General features: G+C 40.4%; 1 protein-coding gene across 1 annotated transcript; it reads left to right on the forward strand.

Moving 5' to 3' along the window:
- Positions 1 to 2113: 2113 nt before the first annotated feature.
- On the forward strand, positions 2114 to 15686 carry MGARP (mitochondria localized glutamic acid rich protein). The gene is made up of 4 exons (XM_081022039.1): positions 2114 to 2552; positions 4843 to 4946; positions 8894 to 8999; positions 13128 to 15686. Exons 1-4 carry the CDS (start codon positions 2474 to 2476, stop codon positions 13367 to 13369), a joined length of 531 nt encoding a protein of 176 aa, XP_080878165.1. The 5' UTR covers positions 2114 to 2473; the 3' UTR covers positions 13370 to 15686.
- The last annotated feature ends 902 nt before the right edge of the window (positions 15687 to 16588 follow it).

The following is a 16588-nucleotide window of genomic DNA, read 5'->3' on the forward strand; positions in this document are numbered from 1 at the left end:
TAAGAATCTTATGAGGGTATTCCTAAATATTTCCTCAACATGTAATACTTTCACAGCAAGTGGATGATTCATTTCCCTTATGGATCATCCACACTACTCTTTCATATTCTCAAGAGTTGTTTCTAGAATTAGAGTGGATTCTTGAATTAAGTTATATTTCAAGGTTGATTCACCTACAGCACATTTCTGCGCCTCTTCTTTTCAAGCTGAAGATAATTGGCTGTGTCACACTACTATATTTTCAAAGACTGCAAGGCAAACTGGCATTGTAATTTAAAATAAATTGGCTAGATTTCACTTGTGTATTTCCAAATTTATTTAACAGCCCTTCCTAATGTGATGCTTCCTTTTCTTTATTTGTCCTTTGTTAGGTTATTTTTAAAAATATTTTGCTTCCCATTGATCCCAAGGGGAGAGAAAATAAGTATTCCAGCTCTAGGGTAGGAATACTTTCCCACTCCCTCTGTTCTGAAGGCATGTCAATTCTAGCAGACGGGGATCCACAGCATTCTGTGTCCACCAGAACCTCCCCAGAGACCATAAGATTGCAGCCCTAGTCACATTATTCAGTTGTAACTTCATTTATATTCATTAATCTGCAGCATTGTGTGTGGCTTCTTGTACATGTCATGCCATCCTGTAGAAGCTATGCAAAACAATCTTATGCATGTTTATGCAAAATTAAATCTTCAGTTAATTGAGGCCCAGATTACCATACATAGGATGGCAACTTAATGCAAACACTCAATACTTTAAAGAATATATTTTGATTCATTTGAAGGTTTCCTAGAAGGTTTATAGGCACATGTTATTTTACAGGCATTTAGCAGATTTTTTTGCAATGTTTTTTGTTCTCTTCCCATTTCCTACTTCTTGTAGTATGACTGTTCAAATTCTATATTTTTGAGTGTGAAAAAATCATAAATAAGAGATGCTTTCATATTATTAAAGTAAGAGAATTATTATAAATAATAATAAATAAATAAATAATTTATTTATACTCCACATTTTTCCCCTGATGGGACTTGAGGCCACTTAGATAAAAATAAGAACCACTGAAAACATAGATAAAACAACTAGCCTCTGAAGAAGTGGAGGGAACGAAAGCTAACTAAATGAAAAATGTCATTATGTGAAATGTGTTTCTTTTATAGCTCATCTGGAAACTGGATAAATGGTTGTGGGTTCTACACTCACCATTCTACTGACTGGCAACAACAGAACACATTCAAGCCTAATTTCAGTGGGGGAAGGGGTCCAGGAAAGCTGCTGCAGGCAGACACGTGTACCTGGGAAAGTTGGCTTGGAATTTAAGGCCATGCACATAAGTGACATTTCATAGTATCATCTAATCCAACCCACTGCAATGCAGGGATATTTTGCCCAACCCCAGGGCTTGAATCCATGACCCTGAGACAAAGAATCTCATTTACTATGAAATTCTGTTATAAGCCATTGGCATTTTAAAACAGAACAGAGGTACTCTGGTCACACAGAGAACTTTGCAGCAAGGTTGCAAGCTTCCCCCTATTTTTAGTGACAAGAAAAGTGCTATATTAGCCTGGCCCACCCTTGTAATGCCAAGATGGGGGAGCAGCTCAAATTGCTCATTCGGGGTGATGAAAACATGGTGCTCGGAGACACTACTGTTTATTAATCCTTTACGTTACAACACTCAGCTTTGCAAATGGGTTAGAGCTCGGTCCTACCTCAAATTAACCTATATTACCATGATCCTAGCTAAACAGCACTGGCCTGTCTTGCCAGTTTATTGAGGTACCAATATTGGTGTGTGAGCGCCTGCAGCTACTTCCTTGTAATAAGGGGAAGAAATTCTGGGGCTGCACCTTTGTTCAGGCAGGAAGAGCCCCCTTTTCCAGCCAGTTTGGGGGTGGGCGTGGGAAACCGCACTTACCCATCCGTCTTAAATGCCCCCCAGGTTACATACAAAACACAGCTAAGCTCCAATTCTGCAAATACTGTAACGCCACTGGCGTCCTGGGGCGCGGTTTGCATGCATGTGGTGTGTGCGTTCCGTCGGGCAAAAGCCTCCTGCTGCAGACACATTCCATCACCTCCCACTTCCCCAGTTCTGCAGGCCCTTCTCGTTGTCCTAGTCCAGGCTGTTCCGCTGAAGGTGAGGGGGCAGCGGGGAAGGCTCCCGCCCCCTCGCAGGTCCCCACCGCCCTGGGGGCCAGGCCAGCACGGAAAGGCTACCGCTTTGAAGAGAGCCGCAGGGCAAGCTGAGCGCACGCACGCACGCACGCACGCAGGCAGGGCGGAGCCGCGGCGCTTGGATTGGCCGAAGTCTCGCCTTTCGTCGCCGCCTCGCTCTTCCCCGTCTCTCCCGCGTCTCCGCCTGTCACTCTTGTCTGAACAGGAGAAGCTCTCCAGGCGACGAGGCGAACCCTTGCGCGGCAGCCCACTCTGCGCTGCTGCTGCTGCTGCCGCCGCCGCCACCACCACCACCACCATGCACCTCTGCAGCTTCGCGTGGCGCCCTCTGGTCCGCCGCCTCACGCAAGGGGCTGCCCCCTTCGTCCGTGGACACGGTGAGTTGGGGGGGGGGGAGGAAGGGTCGCGCGCGTGGCTGCGCCGTCGAAAAAGCCCCCCAGAAGCCCGCCGAGGCGAGGAGCGGGGGCTGGTGACGAGCCGCGTGGCTCTGCTGGGCGAGGAGGGCGCGCAGAGGTTGAGGGCGCCGGTGTTTGCGTTGGCTGCCTGGGAAAGGAGACACGAAGGTCACGGCGCTGAGGCAATGGAGGGGAGCCGAGAGGACGCGGCTCCTGGCGCTCAGGAGAGCCGCTTCGCGTTCGCCCAGCCCCTCGGCGCCAGCGAGACCCAGGAGGCTCTTCCTGGCGGCGGCGGAGCAGCAGCATCTTAAGCCCGGCGTGGGGGGGGGGAGAAGAAAGCCACAAGAGCCTCTTGGTGTTTTTCTGTTTCCCCTCCGAAGTTATTTTGGCTAGCGGAGAACAGGGTGGGACTGTTTGCCGGAGGGGAAAAGATGACAGCCAGAATCACACACACACATACCCCGGGCCAGTGTGTAAGCAGCTGACAGAAATTCAGGCTGAAGGGAGAGAAAACGGCGCAGGGTGTTGGAGAGGGAGAGTCCGGGAAAAATTAATAAAGGGCTGGGGATTTCCCTTCTTACTGGGCATGTGAATGTGGCTGAGGTAGCACAAATTGGCGAGAACTTGCTGATTCTGCTCATAAAATAATCCGTCCTCTATCTGCACAGTGTACGTTCTTATCCGCGAGGATCGATCTGGGCCTTTCTAGGTTAGAAAGATGGATCCTGCTAGTTAAGGACTGTACACTGGTTATACTAGCCCATATCTATGTCTAGTAGTCTGTTTTGCCCTCAGGGGATGGATTCGGATTAGCGGTGCTGCAGGTGAGATAGCCACACTGCTCTTTAATACCGAGGGTGTCAGTGGGACAGACGACTGTGTTTGAGGATATTTTGTCCAAGCAGTATGATTTCTTCCCTGAAAGTTTTGTAAACTGGCAAGAGTCAGATTGGTGCTTCCATTGTTTGTTTATTATTAGGTTTGACAAGCATATACTTAAAATGCTAAACATACGTTAATAAATGGCCTGGGCAGTGGGATAGGGGAAGGTTGTAGCCCCATTACTGACATCAAATAGGAGTGTATGGCCATATTCCACATGACTGTGCATTTTTCCTAGTTATATAATAGTATGACTTGTGTAATGTAGGAATGCAGTAGCAGAAGTTCTGTCTTGAAAGATGCCACAATTCTCCCAAAACAACGTAGTTTAAATCTGCACCATTTATTGATTGAAAAAACACTACAGGAGTGCTTATATGGGGCATTGCGGTAGGCAGTGGCGTAGCGTGGGGGGTGCAGGGGGGGCCGGCCGCACCGGGCGCAACATCTGGGGGTTAGGGTTAGGGGGCGCAAATCCACTGGTTAGGGGGTGCAAATCCACGGGTTAGGGGGCGCAAATTACTTGCCTTGCCCTGGGTGCTGACAACCCACGCTACGCCACTGGCGGTAGGGACTGTGTGATGAGGCCCTCAGGTATCTTACATTATTAATTTCAAGACAAGATGGTTAGACTAGAGAAACTCTCTGGAGCAAGGGAGAAAAATCCATGTCCATCCTTTTTAAAACATTTGCGTTATCATAGAATCATAGAATTGGAAGAGAACCTGAGGATCATCTAGTTCAACCCTATCTAGTTCAATTCCTAGACACAGGAATATGCAGCTATCCCATACGGGGATCAAACCTGCAACCTTGGTGTTCTCAGCACCATGCTCTAACCAACTGATTTATCATGCCCCATTCAAAAAAACAAATGAACACCAGGCTTAAACTTCATTCTGGTCAGCATATTCAAGTCCACATTAAGAATGTCTTAAAATTATATTTTCACTTTGTATTACCGGGTTATTCTGTGCCAATCATCAGGTGCAGAAACTTTTCCTGGGATTCACCTTCTCACGTGAAAGGGCATTATGTTGTTGTTATGGGGAAAGACTAGCTCAGTGGTAGAGTACATGTTTTGCATGCTGAAGATCTGAGTGTCTCCAGGTAGGACTAGGAAAGGCTCTGGACAGCATTAACAACTGCTTCTCCTGTTAATAGGTCGGTTTGATCTATTACCAATAACTTATGAAAATGCTAAGTGCAACAGTGGATTTGTATGATCCAAAGAACTATTGATCCTGTCTTTATCTTAGATTATGAGATTTGTAGCTGATATATTTCTTTTAAAAGATCTCTAGATTATCTCAATTACAGCATGTTGAGCTTACTGATTTGTTTTGTGTTTTTAGTATTATCACTAATATTATAGCTTTCGTTTTCGAAGCACCTTTCCGCCAGATGTCATCTGGAAGCGTTCCTGGATCTTCTGGGGAGAACTTTATTTATTATCTTCTCGTTGCTGGTGCTGCTGCAGCAGGAGGTTTTTTAGTGAGTGCTTTCTTTACACATCTGTTTACATTGTCCAAAAACTCCCAATCTTCTCAACAGGACAGAGAAATGATAATGTAGTCAAACCAAAATTTAAGTTGGAACTTCACTTACAATGTTTTCTGGTAGCAAGCTGCTGACTTTGAGACCAAAATCCTATACATACCTGCTTACCTAGAAATAATCCTCATTGAACTAATGGGATTTGGGTAGACGTACATTGGGTTGTGTTGCAAAAGTCAAGTGTTTAATCCAACATTTTACGGCAGAGGTGGGAATTTACAGCCTTCCAGATATTGCTGAACTATAACTCCCATCATTCCTGATCATTGACCATGATGGCTGGAATTGATGGGAACTGGAGTTCAACAACAAATGGGGAGAGGCAACAAGTCGCTCGCCTCTTATTTTATGGACTAAATTTATGTCTAAATTTTAAGGGGGAAAATAAGTAATGATTGTGAGAGTGCTCCATTCCAAAATAACTTTTTGATGATAAACCACTAAAGCTGGAGTCTTTACTGGGGTTGGGTGACTTGTTTCTGCTTATTGCTATAATGCAGTAATATTAATGCACATTTTCCTGTCAAAGCAGACTGCGAAACTAGATTTATCCAGAAAGAAAATACTAGAACTACAGGCCAAGGCTATGCACATTTACTAGAAGTAAATCCTTCTTACTTCAATGATGACAACTTAAAGTTAAAATTAGACATATCCTAAATGTCAAGGTGATTGTACATAGCAATAGATGGGTTTTAGGATAGTTTTCCAAGAAAAGTTTTCTTGGAAATTGGAAGCAAATGTCAGTGGCAGTTCTAGTATAGTCTTTGTGTCAAAGATGGGCATTAGAAATAATAATTGTAAAGTTTGTTCAATCAATATGATGAATTCAAAGAGCCTGCAGTCTCAAGTATGTGTGTTGGTGCTGGGGATAGTTATGCTTCCCAGTCCCATGCAGCTACCAGTATTTAACTTAAGATTGTATCATCCATAGCTATGGATTGTGTAACGAAACAAACCTACATAAAAAATCATGGTGAAAAGGCTGCATGAACTCATTGTCATGTATAGTTTGATGCTTACACTGATTGTTCCTACTGACTGATCCTACCTGTTCTACCTTCTCAATATGTAAATGTAGTAAATGGACACCAAGACATTCTTCCCACCAAAGGAAATGAGCTTTGTACTACTTCCCACCACTCAGGAATGCAATATTTTAATATTTAAACACACACACACACACACACACACACACACACACAGTAAATATGTTATTCATCTTCTAACTAGTACCTAGGAGATTAACCAGCTGAATCGAGCATTCAGTTGTCTTTGTCTAATCTTCATTAGTTGCTACACATTTCGGCTTTGATTTTCAGAACTTGGAAATTATATCAATAGAGCTTAATTCTAAGTAATATATGTTTGAATAGCAGTGCTTGTTTAACCATTGTTTATTGCTATCATAAGTTTTATTACAAAAATAACACTAGTCGTCAAAATGTTATTGCAAACATTGGCTAAATAAATAGTAGAAGATATGCCATAAAACTTTTTGTAAGGTTATACTATAACATTTCTACCTGTTTAAGCAAACAGAAAATAAAATACAAACAACAGTCTTACATTGCCTTAACCTTACCTTTAATGTAGTGGAAAAAAGTAAAACTCTTTTTTTGGTTGGTTGGTAAAGTAGAATCATTTCCCCACCCTTAAATTTCAAATTTCATTTTTAGTGTGGACTTCCAGTTCTGGTTTGCATGTCATGCTGAGCCAAACCATGGCTTAGTGCAGATGTGCAAGCTTTTGGAGAGGAGATCCTTGCCCATCATTCTGCTGTTGTGCTGCACTTGTTGTAAGCCAAGAATGGCTTATCTTCTGAGTTACGCCAATAAAACTCAGAGACAAGAGGAGTTAGACTCAGTTTAGTATGCCATGAGCTCAGGCCCTTGGGTTAGTTCTCTCTAGACTAACCATGAATTGAAAGCAAGGATTGTCCACTAGTTCATGGTTCATCCAGCAGAGCTAACTCATGAGCCCAGGTTCAGGGGCGTAGCCAGGGGGTGCAGTAGGTGCACCTCGGGTGTCGCCACTGGGGGGGGGGAACAAAATGGCAGGCGGCACTCACCGTGGGGCCTGCAGCGTGCCCGAGCCACACGTCTCTGGCGCCTGCAGACTCCATGCTGTCTGCCTACTGCCTCCCCCCCCCCCAGCTGTAGGGCGGCTGAGGCCCCATGGCACCCCCCGTTCCTATGGGTGCCACATGTCCCGTCCTGTCTCTATGGGTGTCATGCGCCCCGTCCTGTCCCTATGGGTGCCGCCCGTCCTGTCCCTCCCTATGGGCACTGTGCCTATGGGTGGGTCACCTCGCTCCTGGGCACGCTGCCCCAGGTTCATATAACATACAAAACCATCGCTTAGCTGAGTGCAGCAGCAAAACAAGCAGCTGCTGCCTGAGAGTTTATACATTTTTGCTAAGCCATGGCTTGGCTTAGCGTGATATGCAAGCCAGGTCAATGTGTTGTCGCTCTTAATAGAACTTTGAATCTGACTCTAATTAATAGATCATTTCGTCTGATTTTAATATTCTGAAGAGGGTTTTAATCAAACCTTAAATACTTTGATACACCGTATTTTTTGCTCTATAAGACTCACTTTTTCCCTCCTAAAAAGTAAGGGGAAATGTGTGTGCGTCTTATGGAATGAATGCAGGCTGCGCAGCTATCCCAGAAGCCAGAACAGCAAGAGGGATTGCTGTTTTCACTGCGCAGGGATCCCTCTTGCTGTTCTGGCTTCTGAGATTCAGAATATTTTTTTTCTTGTTTTCCTCCTCCAAAAACTAGGTGCGTCTTGTGGTCTGGTGCGCCTTATAGAGCGAAAAATACGGTAATTTTTATAAAGCTGGAATAGGGTGTTAGTTTAATTTATATATTTTTATCTCTCATTTTAATCTATTAAAGGAAATTTATTAACATTCCTGTGTTTGTATGCATATATTCATATATTGCATTTTGGTGATAGAGTTTATATGTTTTATTAATCTTTATTTATGATCTGTGTTTGTTCTTATTTTATTCCTGGTTTGCAGTGGCTTTTGGCTATAAGCAATTACGTTTGATCGTTAATGTTTAATCTGACCCTCTTCTTTAAAAAGGCTAGCCTATGTATAAAAATACTCACTGTGATCTCTATACATTTTACTCACCCCCCCCCCCATATCATGTTGGCTGAAAAGCAAATCCTGGAATTTGGGAGACATTGGAAAGTGACTTTAACGCAGTGCAAGAAGCCAACTAGTAAAAAAAGGACACTTTATCTAGTAGAGAGCAGCAAATCAGAGTATGAGTTATTTGGAGACTGCCCATTCATGCCAAAAATAAATATACGCACAACAGTGTTTCCATGTGCCTAAGAGGCCCTTTAGAAACTAGCCTTGGAGTAAGCACTAGAAAGATCTAAAAGTTGACATGCTGGATTATTTGTAGCACAGTGATTTTGTTTTGCATTTATGGAAAAGTTAGTAAAAGCTGAGAGTCTTACATGGAATATAAGAAAGACACATTCTTCATTGATTGGTGCAACTTGATTATGTTTATATGTACAAAGAAAGTGGTAGAAGTCCACCTCCACATTATAATTTGGAATGCTATTTAGTCATTTCCCCCACTTGTCCCTTGGTCAATGATGTCACAATTGTTTTTTCCCCAACCTGAACTTTATGTGAACAGTTTTGTATGGAATATTGGTTTGTTTTTTTCTATCCCATGTTCTGACACTACAAGCATTCCCTAAATGGAAGTGGGTGGAGCTACAGATTATGTGGGATTTGGTTCATTTCCCCCCTTGATGATATGTATTATTTTTGCAAACTATAAAAATTAATAGGAAAAGCAAAGAACACAGTCTTGGCATATGGAGATAAGTGCAATTATTATTTTTAGGCCTACAGAACGGTTACTTCTGACAAATCCAGGTACAACGAACGTATCAGTGATATGCAGCAAAGAACTGTAGCAGAATGGAAACCAAAACCGTGGCCTCCTCAGTGTAAGTTGAGAATTTATGCATTTACAAATGATACTTCAATGTTAATTGTCTTAAGGGCATTTTGTTTTGTTTTTTAAAACAGCAAAGACAGGAGTGGGGGGGTGGAAATATAGAAGCTGCGAATCTGTTGAACTTTATGTTAGACTTTACATGGCTATGTATCAGAGTTCTGTTTAATTTAATTATTTTTGACAGGACTACAATGGTTCTAATTTAATGGCTCCTAGGTCCTAGAATATTATTGGTTGCAAGGTTTATATGCTACGTATGCATACATTGCTACTGTTACCATGGGCATAGCCAGGATTTATGTTAGGGAGGCAGACTTTATGTTGAGGGCCCCAAGAACTTCAGTTAGTTAAGTATTTTTATTGATTTACATGATGGGGGGGGGGGGCAGCTGCCGCACTTGGCTACACCCATGATTGTTAGTTTGCTCAGATACATTTGATCATTTTGTTGCAAAGAAAATGCAAAGACATTCCTGAAAGTGATTCAGTTCATGTAACACATAGTCTGGGATTGGTTGTTGGTTTTTTTTTTTTTTTAAAGATTTCATTAAGCATCACAGAGAAAAAATATAAAGCACTGAAGGTTGAACGTTTAGTGAAAGATAACTAATTACAGAACTCATATAACTAAAATTACAAAAGTGGTTTTGTTTGAGATCATAATTCCAGTCAGTCAGCAGCTTGATGGCTCAGGAATTTCAGAAAACTCTGAATATAGTGCTCAGCTAAGTCATTGATAGGGGAAATTCTGTACACAAAACCCAGGGAATTGTTCTCTAGTACTGCTTATTATAACTAAATGAGCACTGCCAAATTGCTTCCTGAAATGACTGTTTTTATGTCTATAATTTGCTTAATATTTTAAATAAATTAAAATATTTCAGTATGAAATAACTAAGAAGGTATATAGATGGAACTCAGTTTGAACTGTAGCTTAACTCAGGAATGAACCAACATGTTTTCACTCATACAGTTCATACCGAAGGATCATTAAGATAGTGCTGCTGAGTATATAGAAATGTGAAAATCTATTAATTAATCTCACTGAATAGTCCGTGAGTTAGGCTCTGTTTCTTTGATGGAAGCTGTTTCATCTTAGGGATGAAGGAATGTTTAGAAGGCTGTGACCCTATACCCAGTATCCTGAGAGTAAGCTCTACATAGGATGTATTTTTAAGTAGGCATGTATAGGATTGCCTAGTAAGTTAATGCAATAGTACTTCCAACACAGTTAAATTCTAAACAGTTTGCTCCTGTGCATATTTATTCAGAAATAAGTTTTTTGTGTGTATAGTGAGACTTATTCCCAGGGAAGTACGCAAAGGATTGCTGCCTAAGATTGCAGTTACAGGGCTAGACATTACAAATAGCTATCAGCTCAGCCACTGAACGCATCCTCAGACTACCTGGGCACTATCCACTGTTACATGAGCACGCTTCTTTTTCCTTTCCTCCTCTCTCCAGCCCCCTGTGAACCTCAAATCTTTTCTGAAGGGTCCCCTAAAACCCTCCAGGGAGTACCTGTTCCCCCAACGGTTTCTGTTCTCTGAAAAATGTGCACTGTTGGATCTCACCCAACACATGTAGCTGCTTTTCTTTTCCATACCTAGACGCAATGAATGCAATCAAATTGCATTTACCTGACCTGGTTTTTGTCCCACCCCCTTTTAAAAAAATTATATTGAATGATATGTTTGGGTTTTGAAAACCATTAATTCATACGTTACATGCTATTTTTCTTTCTTCTTGTCTTTCTGCCTTCTTTTCATGTTCCTTGTCATGAGAAGAGTGCAGGGTATTTGATATTCTTCCTTCCCTGGCCCTTTATTGCCTTTCATAAATGATCTTACCTCCATCTAAATTGTATGCTTAAACTATCTTAACAAATGAAACATTCAGAAAAGCAAGCATTAGATTTCCCTCAAGTTTTTAAATATTGTGATGCCTTTCAAATTCACCTATGATTTGGAAAACCCATAACTTGTTCTATACTTTACTTTTTTTAGACAAAACCTCTAACCTCTCAGCAGAAGACTTTAGGCTACTTCACACGTTATATTTTTTTCAGCTGTACACCTATAATGTGTTAAGTGTACACTCAAAATTGTAAAATGTATGTGACAAACATGGGTATCACAGAAAAAATACTGCATGCCGAAGCTTCCTGTTAGGTGTGCACTCAAAGGCAAACCCATGATTTTTTGTTGTGAAGCAGCTCTTTGACATTGAACTGAATGGGGAAATGTTAATAGAAATAACCTGCAAAATTCCAAAATGGTGTTTATAGTGTACGCTAACGTTCCAGTTTTTGCAATTTTCTGAGTGTGTTCATGCAATTTCTTGTTCCAATTTCTGTTTCCTTCTCTTAATCTTGTTTCTGATCTCCTTTGCTGTATTAATCTTTCTTGCACTAGAAAGGTTGTATTTAAATCTTTCTAATTGTTCCTCTGCTTTTACACTTTCAGAATAAAATACAAAGGAAATCTTTCCAAAACCGAGGAATTAATTTTTTTAAGGACAGTCCATCGTTGTATACTTCGCAGCCAAACTTGAGAAAACCATCTCTTATAGAACTCCATTTTTGTGAGAATATTCCCCAATAATTATATCTTTTCAAGGCCAAGATAAAACACAACTTAAATACATCCTATAGAAGATAACTTGGCACTCTTAAGACACTGGCTGTTTTGAATTAATACACTTGTAACTGACTGTCCAATAAAGGGTCCTGAACACTTATCTCGCTTGTCAATCTGTGTTTTGTGTGAACAGGTTAGTTTTCTAGAAATTTGTTATATCCCATAGAGGGACACAGTTGGGTAGTATGGTCTCTGTTTTAGCAGGAAAAAGAGGAGCTGGATCTGTTTAAAAGTCAATTTATTCAAGTCTTAAAAACACATTGCTGTACCAATACATAAGAGAATGATGTGACGTAAACCAAAAACTTAAAATAATTGTCCCTATTCATGTTACTATCAAGGTTAAACGAAATACCTACTTCTCAGTACAAACTTAGATAATATTTGGATGTTTTGATCACATCAAATAATTAATTATATTCTTTGTAGCCAATCATTATTAAACCTGACAGTGTCTCTCTCCCTTTGTTCACATACCTACCTTTGCATGTCATTGTCTGTTAATTTCTCCTCAGCTTTGTTTGCCACTTGGGCTGCTGTCTGTCAGCTAACAAAGCTTGTGGGTCACTGTTCTCATCTGTGTGGTGCTGTGCCTGTTCAATTACATCTTCATTTCCACGCCTTCTTACCTAGAATGTTACAATCCCTGTTTGAAAACATGTCCTCTGGTTTCTAGGCTGGGGTGTGCATTTCTGTTTCAGTGGACTTCAGCATTTATTACAAAAAGACGGATAATAATGGAATGGCAATTCATGAACGGGGGAAAGCTGGGCTCACAAATAGCACATGTCTTATTCTTGCATTTTGGTCTTATTCCTGCATTTTGGTGTTTTTGACGTTTGCAGCAGTTTAAACATTCACATCAAACCTACAATTTATTTCTTATTTCTATACCGCTTGCTTGTAAAATAACAAAAAACCTCAAAGTGGTTGGCTCGCGATCTACTTCAGTAGAAGGAATGTGCAGAGCCATTTCCTCCAGGTGAAAAGGACAGAGAATTCATTGCATTTCAGGACTTCAAGTATGACAATACTGTTCCTGCATACACAAACTGCTCTTTCATCCAGGTGATAGTATAGTTTGACCTGTGGCCTGAGCAGATTTGTTTTTGCTGTTTCTTAATTTGCATCTCTATAGCATGATGCTATGCTCCACAGCAGCTTCTAAACATAGCAGCCTATTAAGGTTGGCTTTAATAATATCATTCATATATTAAACATATAATATGAACATGAACGGAGCCTCTTTTCAATGGCATCCTTGCCATTTCCCTCTCGATGGCTGCAGTCTTTAACTGCTGTACATTTATAAATAATTCTCTGTTATCGTAGCATGTTTCTGTTTGTTTTGTTATGTACTTCATAGTAATCCTTTGCTTCAAGCTATATATTCTTTCCACATATTAACAAGGTAACAGGCTAACCTGTTTCACATTGCATGTTTGTGCTTCATGATTTCTCTGTTATGTTAAATGAAGCCTTAGAAAACGATGAAACAGAAGCAAACGAAACTACTGATGCAAGTGAAGAAGTAAAGGATGCAGTTGAAGAAGAGACTGCAGCAGTAACTACTGGTGAATCGGAAGTACAAAATGAAAAGCACACTGAATCTGCAGAAGCACAGAGAGAAGACGAATCGCCTGTTGAAGAGGCATCCTCTGGTGTGCAAGAAGAGCAAGATGCTCCTTCCAGCTCAGAGGCAGCCCAAACGCAAGCTTAACATTACAAATGGAAATCTGTAGGCATTTTACCTTGTATCACAGGAAGCACTGCTTTGCTCGCGTTAACATAGTATTCCACACGGAATAAACTTGTATTTTAAAACCTTAATTAAATTTTAATATAAATGAGATGTGATTTCAGCTGCAGTTTCCAAGTTTAATTCATACAACTTATTTTAGGTAGCTTGTTGCAAAATATTTCTGGAAGAAGGAGCCCTAATTTGCCATTTGTGGTAGAAGGCTCCTGGTTTTGTCCAGAAGAAATAGCTGAACATGCCTAGAGAGTGTGTTATAAATAGAATTGAGTGCAGTTCAGTGTGCTCTTTCCCTCCTAAATGCACAAGCTGTAAGATGCGTAGAGAGGCATTTTGGCCCATTAGAAATATATTTACTATTACAAAATCTTGTGTGGTTTTCTTCTGCTGCCAAATCCATTGCCTTTCTGAATATTTTTTAAAAAAACAACATTATTATTATTATTGGCGTATTTCCAAAACCATCCATTATTTGGAGGGTTGTATTCAATGTTTCTCTCACTCAGGGTAGATACTTTGAAACGAATGAACCCAAGTTAAACATGTCCGTTAACATCAATGTTTCTACTTTGAGTAGAGACAAGCAGAGAATACCACCTATAATTTTGAGTGCTTTTCAGACTTCGTTATGCAAAGAATGAGAATGTGATTTCTGATTAGCCCTAAAAACAATGACCAAATAAGACCATTCCAAAATAATTTTGATGGCTGCAATCCAGGAAGTGAGTAACATGAATGCATTCTAGGCTCTGTTTCATTGCTGGCCATGGAAATATATTTACTTGCAACTCTTTGTCATATGTAGTGGACAGTGGAACCTGACACTGTTCAGCATTCTCTTAATCACAGATAATGCCTTCAGGATTAAACTGGTAAAAACTAGATGAATAAAACATAGGCCTTTATTAGGAACGGCTCTATAGTACCAGCACACCCCTTAGTCATCTGATTTGTATCCATCATTAAGTAATTTGTAACGTGAGTTCAGTTTTGTCATTGCTGGCGATGTTGCAGTTAAAAAGACCTGATCTTAAATAATTTATAGAAGCAAGCCTTATTTGGACAAGTCACTCTTGCCAGAGGGAAGGGGGCGGGGAGGTGATTTTTGCAAATACCCAAAGCACTCTGTACCTTCCCAAAATCTGTTTTGGAGGTTTTTAGGGGTCCTCTGGAAGAGTATGGAAATTGGCTTTGGAGACCGCAGAAAGAATTGGAATGGGTGGAGCTTAGAGGAGAAGGATTTAAATCCCCACTTGGCTATGAAACACACTGGGTGACCTTGGGCCAGCTACTGTCTCTCAGCCTAACCTACTTCATAGGGTTGTTGCTGGGGGGATTAAATGGGGAGGAGGAGAACCATGTATGCCACCTAGAGCGCCCTGGAGAAAAGGGTGGGATATAAATGCAATACATAAATTACAATTTTTTATTAAAAAAACAAACCACAACCTTCCTGCGGTAGAAATTCCCAACTAAACTTCCAAGTCTGTTTGGGACTTTTTACATTCTTGCAACATAACTGTCCCATTTTATGTAAATAACTGCATTATATTTATCTAGCTAGCTTAGTTTTGTTTATCAATAACTAACTGGGATGTCAAGTTTTCCACAGCCATGAAGCTTGAAATGCTGTGAACGGCATTCAGCCAACTGAACTCCAGACTTTATAGATGGAAATAATTGTCTGCTACTGTATTGCGGCTTTCCCCGGCTTCATGAGAATGCGGATTTGGCTTCCCAAAAATAGCTATTTCTGATGCTGAAGAGAATGGAATAAAAACACTGATATAATGAGATGCAATACAATTAAATATAAGCAATAAAAGTGAAAACCACAAGCAGAGTTGGAGAAATTCCAGTTTTAATATGTAAAAGTACTCAAGTTGGCACAATAAACTTAAGTTAATTTTGTTTTTTAACATAGGTGATTTCCATTACTGTATCTCCAAATGGAACTGCTAAATTCATTTAAGAACATTAGGAGATCAGATAGAAATATAGCTGCTTTATTTCAGCTGAAAAATAAAGGGGTTCTCAAATTTTCCTTACAACACTTCAACTTTTGAGGGGGAAACACCATTCCCCACACATACAGTTGGAACAACAATTACCGTAGTAAGCACAGTCGTAATGTAGTATTGCACTGAAATATTTTGTATTAACAGAATTGAAGATCTGAATTCCTAATTACGATCATTTTCACATGGAATAATGATACAGGGAAACAGAATGCTGAAATTGGTGTCTTGCCTACCTCTTAATAAAGGATTTTGTTTTACAATTTTTGTTTGCATTCTTGTGAAACCTGTAGTGCTTCCTTGAATTATGTTTATGTCTATTATGTTTCTACAGATACCAGTATCTGCTAAAAATGAACTATTTTTGTAACAGGATAATATTTAGTATGGTGTCACACAGTGAAAGGGTGCAGTTCTATAAATATGCATATGGGTACCCAAGGAAACTTTGCACTATCTATTGCAGTCTTCCACACAGCTTTAATAGGCTAACCGTTTTCAGTTTGAAATTGGCTTGCCTGTTGAATTGTGTAGAAATTGCAGATACCTCTGCTACAAACATGGTTCTGACCCAAGTGTAGCATCAGAGGTTGTCAGAACTGGGCAACTGTTGGACTCATGTGACACCATGTGACATCCTGCCACTCACAAAGTTTTTTTTTTAATAATAGTTGAGTTTTTATAATTGATGCTGTTATCAAGTTTGACTAACAGCAAACTGCAACGAAAGTACCCCGAGATTCACAAGCCAACCCTGAGCTGTGATTTGTGGTCCCGATTTGTTGAGCTGAACAGTGTTAGTGAATTTGGTCCAGAAACTAGTCAAAGTTTAGTATTAAGTCCAGTTTTCAATGTTTGTCCGTGTGTAATGTGTATGGGGTATGTGCAGATGACAACAAAACCTTAGAGCCTGCCATGGTACATCCTATTTAATATAAGCAGGCAGTTTTGTAGGATTCCATTGCATATGGAGGATGGCACACAAAGGCAGAGGAAAAGCAACCAGTTCAGAATTCTAGAGCAACACTTAATTTAAATGTGTTTAACATGCATCCTTCTTAAGTTAGTCTAATGCCCTAGAGATGCTATTGTTTCTTTCATGCTACATTTGCCTTGAGAATTAGGGTTATCTTATTTCATTTTGGTAATGACTGATAAGCAGCCC

This window comes from Podarcis pityusensis, assembly GCF_964106645.2.
Source record: "Podarcis pityusensis genome assembly, chromosome: 9".
In the NCBI taxonomy this organism is placed as follows: Eukaryota; Metazoa; Chordata; class Lepidosauria; order Squamata; family Lacertidae; genus Podarcis; species Podarcis pityusensis.